The sequence below is a fragment of the Pogonomyrmex barbatus genome, unplaced genomic scaffold (assembly GCF_055798465.1).
Source record: "Pogonomyrmex barbatus isolate J1 unplaced genomic scaffold, ASM5579846v1 scaffold3, whole genome shotgun sequence".
Lineage (NCBI taxonomy): Eukaryota > Metazoa > Arthropoda > Insecta > Hymenoptera > Formicidae > Pogonomyrmex > Pogonomyrmex barbatus.
The window spans coordinates 7,389,032-7,396,686 of record NW_028297127.1 but is presented as its reverse complement, the minus strand read 5'-3'; the positions used below and the strand labels follow the sequence as shown (position 1 = coordinate 7,396,686).

Sequence of the window (7,655 nt, the reverse complement as noted above, 5' to 3'; positions counted from 1 at the left end):
AATAAAATTTTTATAAGAAATATATTTATTTCAATAAATTTACCTTAGTCGAGTCTTCGAGCATTTTGGTGTGCTCGGCAATGAAGCGCACGCAGATGCACGATTTGTGCACTTCCGGCGGACAACGAGAATGCGAGAAGGCCGGCGGGCTTCGGAGCGCGGGACTCTTGACTTCTTCTATGCCGGCGTCTCCGGAGACCGAGAGATCTTCGCATTCGGTGTGTAATGGTAACGGTGGTAAGGGGGGGCCGTGAATCATGCAGCTGCCTCCAAACCTCGCGCCGTCCGTAAGGCTAAAGTGATTACATGATAATGAAAATATTGTTAGATATGTTTCTTGTTCCTTCTAATATCGCGAGCAGCGTTTTCATAACTGATATTGGTATGAAAAAGAAAATATTTTATGATCTTATTTTGTTTAAGCTCAAATTTATAATTATAACTTTATTTTATGCGAATAAAAATTTCTAAAGCAAAAAATTTGTATTTACATTTATAGTTTCTCAAAATAATGAATCATTAATGGTTTGGCGAAATAAAGTAATATAAGGATCAAAGAGCTAATTACAAAGCATTCCGTATTGTTATAAATACCTGGAAGGCGACAGGTCTTCTTTTGATGGAGGACGGCTGTGGAATCTTTTGGGTGTGAGATGTTCTTCACTGTCTTCCTGAGTCGACGGATGATAAGGATAATAACAAGTCTTCTCCTTTCCTCTGACGGTCCTCATTAGCACTCTGCCGGAAGTGTACCTGCAAACATAGACAATCGGGCGCAGAATTTTAATGCGGATGCCACGTTCTGGAAAGAGCAGCGGATGACTGGCTGGTGATTATTGCCAAGACCGGCATTCAACGTAAAGTCATTTCAAGTATGTGCAACATTATTGTTACGACGCAATCTTCGCGTAACGAAATCCCTGATTGCAATTTTTATTGCTAGTGCTTCGCAAAGAGACACGGTTCTCTTAAATTTTTTTTTATTTTTTATCTAAGAATTTCTTTCTCTAAAATTGGAATGATTTTGATTTTCTTTTAATAAAAACTTATTTTTTTAATATTTTTCCTAATTTTTAGTATTAAATAAATCGATAAACAAGTTTAAGATAAAAATTTCTTTAATAATTGAAATGAAAATAAATAAAATTTAGTTTGTCATTATGTTACAATTCAAGTAATAAAATACAAATAAATAATAAATTTTTTGAATAATATCTATATCTTTATAATTATATTCAACACCAACCTGCTAGTTTCAAATTTATACTGAGGCCTCCTCATGACTAGAAGTCGCGGAAGAATATGTATAAAAACTCTCTTCACCCAAGGTGCCATTTTGTGCGTCTGTGGTGAACGGAAGTGAACATTGAGAACGACCACGGTAACACATATACTGAAAAATGAAAAAAAAGAAAGAGTTAGTTTAATCATATATTATAAAAAAGATATATAATAGTATTATATAGGTATATTTTTTTATTGTCACTAGATATCTTTATTTTTTAAAATAATAACAGGAAATTTAAATACTACACACTATTTGCTGATGATCATAATATAGTAATAAATTTTGTTGCGCGCGATAATGTAAATATTAGTTTAAAAATGCTGAGCCAGCTATTTGCATTAAATGTCCGATTATACTAGATTTAAAACTAATAAATTTTATATTCGTTTCGCAAGGGTAATTAGAAACTGACTGTAAAATTATTGGCTATGACACTTAACGGGAGGGAAGCTCTAATTAAAGTTTTAATAAACATCGCTTCATTACAGGAGAGATTTTAATCCACGTTAAGCCGGAGACGAGAAAGCATCCTATGCACGGCTCCGATGTACACATGGTGGAGTTGTACTACCGCAATTATAACTGCACAAGCTTTTTAAACTCGGCGATGTAAAGAGCTTTGTTAATTTAACAGATACTAGTTCTCGAAAAAATAACAATGTATAATATCATATTAAGAATATGGAACGAGTTTTTAGTTTTAATAGAGTTTTCAGATTTCTCTGCAGCGAATAAAATTTTTAAGAAAATTTTCAATCCAGTTATATTTTTAATTTATTAAAAAATTTTTTTTTACGTACTGTGCTATGCATTCTGTTTTGTAAATCTCGATAATTTCGTGATCTTATGATTCGTACTAAAATTCGTACTAAAATTTAATTCGTTGGAAGTTCATTTTCGGTAAACGGAGACGAATTGCCATAACATACAACCAGAACTGATCTCGAAGGCAGGATGGAATGCAAATCTCACGAGACTATTCATAACGCAGATAGGAGATCTTGGTTGGTCCGCTGGGCAAAGGACAGGCCGCGATTTAAATTGGACCCACTTCCTTTGACACGAGCTTCAAATCATTTATCGGACTACGTCGCTGCGGCGACGTAAATTCTCCATCTTCATGTCTGTTCGCTTTTTATCATTCCCGACGAGCTCGCGCGTTAGTCATTCCCGGCAAAATGTGCCATAATGTTCGCGTATTAGACGTTCTCGAAGCCATCTTCACTTTAAGTGTGTAATCTCGAACGACGGAACGTGAGAAGAAAGGCAGTTCCGATAAAACTCTCACTGCTATTAATTTCAAGATAAACTTTATAAAAATTAATAAGAAAGTTTATTTCTATTAAATATTTAATAAAACGCTTAATCGAAAATTTTTATTAAATTGTTAATATAAATTGTCTCTCTCTCTCTCTCTCTCTCTCTTCGTATATTTTAAGTATATTAATTATACCATCAAAAGATATTAATTTTGTATTTAATTTTTAATATTGTATTTATATAAATTTCAGTATGTCAAATAATAATTAAAAAACTTTTCTTTTAATAAAAAAAAGTAGAAGTTTTGTAGAAATATGTATGCAATTGTATAGATGATTAAGATTAGGACGCGTTCACGCTTAGCTGCCAAGGATGCCACACAGAAGCAGAATCCCGTGCATATCTTAACGGAAATTTATAATGACGTCGATCTAAGTAGGGCATCGTGATCTTCTTCTGAAATTCCAATGAGATAGGAAATTCGACAAAGTGTGATGCCATTCCCTTTCATACATCTTTAATTTTTTATATTATTACATTTCGACAATTAAATCTCAAATTAAGACTCTATAACAATATATAATATTGCCCGCTTAAGTTTAACAATTAAAAAAAAAATAAAGCTTTGCTATTGCTATTTCGCTTGCGGAAAAATTTTGCGCGATGTTCACGTCTATATATAATTCTTTTCAATCGCGCGTAGCTTGCGAGTTAACGATATCTCGAGCGAGCGGCATTCTTTTCTATTTGTTCTCCAAGGTCCGCAATCACGGGAAGTGCGCAACATCCAAGCGAGACGCGGTGTATCTCAGGATTCAGCTCCATGGGTGGCTGAAGCCCAACCTCGGTGAACGCTGCTACTGATTAATGTGTCACACCTATTGCATCCTTGCCGTGTCCGAAGCTATTAGGAGGTTTCCACACATACATGTACACACACACACACACACACACACACACACACACACACACACACACACACACACACACACACACACACACACACACACACACACACACACACACACACACACATATAACAGACATACGACACGAATGGAAGACACGTGGCTCCCACTCAAACGACGGCCCGCATGCTGTCAGCCCAATTCGCCAATTTGCTGACTCCTTCGTCTTCGAGGAGCCTCGCCGTTCCTCTCTTCGTCGTCCAAGTAGATCGCATCATCGATTTGCCCGGTATGCGTCTTAAGACACCAGTCTATATCGCCTCGTGAAAACACGTTCAATGTCCTCCACGTTGATAATGGCTGACACTCGAGACTCGCTTTCAAGTTCCAAATCGGTGGGCTTCAAATATTTCGGCGTCACATCCGCGCTCCGACATTATTCACATTATATTTATTTTTAAATTTTCTTTCGGGCAATGTAATTTATTTTAACCATTATTGCAACCTCGTATATTTTTATCTGTGTAAATAAAATGTATATAAAATGTATATAAAATCGTAGGACGAGCAAAATAATTTTTATATTTTTCTCGTCGAGAAAATAATTCCTGCATAAGAGGATTTTTTTAAACTCTGCTTTTATGATTATTATATTATTATATGTTTAAGGTAGATTGTATATATATATATATATATATATATATATATATATATAGTATATATTATATACAATGAAGTTTTTATTATAATATTTTTATTCCATAGTGTTTTAACTTTCAGAGATTTGTACATCTAATTAAGAAAAACTTTTATAATGCACACAACAGTGCATAGAAATTCATGCACAAATTGTATCATTAAAAAAGACCGCCTTCATTAATATAGCTTCACAAAATGAGAATCTTCTTTAACTAGCTAAAAGCTAACGAATATCAAATATTTCCTTGAAAATAATAACTCGCGATGGCTGCTAGATGGTTGTTACGCTTTTTCCTTTTTCCCTTCTTTATTTCCTTTTCTCTCATTGAGGATCAAATCCACCCCTGAGATAAGCAATCTTCATCTCGCGCTCGGCTTCGTCTTTGCTCGACTTGGCCGCGTAATCCAGAGAAATATTGCAAATTCGAGAGCTACCGGGGAGTAAAAAGCCTTTCGCTGTTCTAAGACGTTCGCGGACGTGGAATGAATCGTGAAATCGCAGGATGCTCCTCTACCGATTCTCCGAGGAAAGGACCATTAAGTCTCGGATGCGCGTAGTCCATTGCTCGCATTTGCCAGTGTGTATCTAAGAAGAAGAAGAAATATACTCTTCCACTCGTTACGTGGCGCGCGGCGCTTTTGCAAGCTAACGTGTTTAAAGCCAATTTACATTCTCTTGCGTTTGAAATTAAAATACATTATTCATCATTGGGGGGATTTAACAATAAAAAAAGCGTATCATTAAGAGAAGATACGGTATCTTTAATTATATTGCCTTTAAATGAAATGATTACCTTGCCTTTATACGCAAAGTTTTTCTAATATGGAAAGTAAAATCGTGCACGTGGTTCTTTCATGAAACGTATGTATGTCGAAGGGGAACGCTTTCGATCTCCGCTGTAAATCGGCCGCGTCACGCTGGGGAAGCGACGTCGTACAAATTTCCAAGTCGCTTCATCATCGTCGGCCATCAGTCACGAAGCAAAGAATGTTGTGCGAGACGGAAGCAAGGGTCTACAGAAAAGCACTATAAAAAAATGTAAGAAAAAGGGGAAACACGGAGAGAAGTTTATGAAGAATAAATGTGGAAGATCGCGGAGGAAAAAGTATCGGAGTTAAAGAGATGCAAATGTAGAATCGTGTGGCAATAATTGCAGTAAAACAGATATAATAAGAAAAGTTCTCATGATATTTTTTGTTTTCACGATTGTTATTTCAAACATGGTAAACGTTAATAACATTGTTTGTGACAGTTACATCAATTAAGCTTTTTTACAGTTGTATTACAAAGCGTGCATTGAGCATGCATGAGAGGTGCGACAATAATATGTCCATATCATTATTGCTGCGCCGTTGTTATTTCCTCGATAATTCGATAAGGTAAAAAAAAAACTACACAAATCAAGAAGCGATTACACCATCCGGGACAAGCCGTAAGTTCTCAGAAACGAAGAACGGGATCATGACTGCGAAACTACAATAGGCTCTAAGCCAGGTCGGGCCAAGCAGGATGTAACCTACATCCGGCATGATGCATTACACCAGCACGCTTCCGACGTTTGCGCGTTTTCTCCGTCGCGAGAACGTCTCCACGACCCTTCGGCAAATCGAAATATTTCTTCGCGGGATTTCCCGGACCGTTCTCGCGGGCCTGTGACCCACTTTATTCGAATTCACGTGCAACCGGCACGTACTGTCTCGCGACCGTTCATCTTCGGGGGCGGCGACCGCATGAATCGTAATCACGTTCGAAAAAGCGTATCACGTATCTGGAGCACGTAGGCCGGCAAGTGACCGGAAGGGAAGGCACCTACCGGCCTGCGTCTCGCCTGGCCGAACTGCAACGGTAAGTTTCCGCGGCACGGGACCGTGAGATGCTTCTCAACAAAGTTTCCGGAAGAAAAAGCGAGAAGAAGGGACAGATAAGTGCCGCGTAACTTCGTTTTTTTTTATCATCCCGTTATATCCCGCTCGAAGATGCGGAAGAGCGATTAAAGTTACCGGCGTTATCGAAGACGAGCACCATGAGATTATGGCGCACCTTGTGAAGCATATTGTTCGTTGTGTTATTGGAAGAAAAAGATCCTTCCCTGATACTTCTGCTCGAAGAAAATCACGCGTATAATATTTAATATAATTAACATTATAATATTATAATAAACGGTTAGTCCTCGCATTAATTTAATTTTATCGCGATGTACGAAGTAAAAAGTTTATCGTACTCTGAATTTTAGTATGTTTAAAAAGTATTATTGAATTTCTAAGGAGATAAGATATTATCATTTAATTTGCCTACTCTTTAATTTTTAATCGTTGTATTAATTAATTACTGATTATGGATTCTTTTCTTTATCAAATTAATTAATTTTTTAATTCATTAATATGTTCGAGGAAAAATCGATGATCTGATGAGATTCTTTATAGAAGAAGTTTTAACACATGAAATGCATTCAAATAGAATTAACTTCCTTGCTACGGTGTGGAATTTTCATTTAAACCAAGTGTTTAACGTTTGAATTAAATTAAAGTTACCAAACTGCGGCTTCTTATTAGCGGTATAGAGGGTCTACACAATAGTTTAATTAAAGTTTCCAAACAAACGCAAGAGAATATCTTTGTTTGTCGAATGATCACATTGCGGAACCGATACAACGTAACATGCCAAATTTTGTTTCTGAGTGGAATCTCACCGACGATGTAAGGAATGTGTCCATATTAGCTGATGCGCGCGTATCCGTTATTATCCGTTGGCAAATATTGAATTCGCAAATGAAACGTAAACGTATTAATTCAGGTTAATGCATTCCGGTTGGTGTGGTCCCGAGGTCTTTAACGAAATTATTTATCGACCGCCGCAACATCGTTGGGAATTGCATCGTGTTCGGAGTTGCAATGGAATTCATTATACCATGATTGAAAATATAAGACATACAAACGGTATGGAAATAAATCAATAAGAGCGACGAGAGATTTCGATTGTAAAATTAACTTAAATTAAACATTTTAAAGGATTTATCTTGATTACTTAATTGTACATGAACATTTTATTTTGCGTCCTAATATCCATAAAAAAAAATATATATATATATATATATATATATATATATATATATATTAAATATTACCTTATATATATATATATATTAAAATTTTACGCAAGATTAAAACGTAGCATAGATAATCATTTTAAACATATTGACATATTAAAAGAAAATAATTCCGACACTCGGGAATACGAAAGTTTAAATATCTGGGGGGTGAAATGTGTGATTTTAAAAACCTCCTACAGAAAGAGATGTGGAAACAAAGTTGTTCAATACACGTTTGGTACACCTCGTACTTTATACTGTACGAGAGAAAACAGGGAGGTAAAAGGAAATAGTAACGGCGAACTCGCGATTCAAGGATCGCAAAAGTTCGCCGTTTAATGCGTCGATCGACGTCGTGATGGGCCCCGCGGCCAGGGTCCGAGTTTCGAACTTGTTTAAAGTTCGGATGCG

At 36.3% G+C, this 7,655-nt stretch overlaps 1 protein-coding gene across 11 annotated transcripts in view; it reads right to left on the bottom strand.

The window, feature by feature from the left end:
* nAChRalpha4 (nicotinic acetylcholine receptor alpha4) overlaps window positions 1-7,655 on the bottom strand; it is a 186,700-nt gene that overhangs the window by 6,612 nt on the left and 172,433 nt on the right. For all 11 annotated transcript variants that reach the window (XM_011641987.3, XM_089079971.1, XM_011641988.3 and 8 more), the window contains 3 exons: window positions 1,247-1,393; window positions 595-753; window positions 44-293 (listed from right to left, as the gene is read on the bottom strand). In XM_011641987.3, coding sequence (XP_011640289.2) covers window positions 44-293; window positions 595-753; window positions 1,247-1,393 — 556 coding nt within the window. The remainder of the gene's footprint in view (window positions 1-43; window positions 294-594; window positions 754-1,246; window positions 1,394-7,655) is intronic.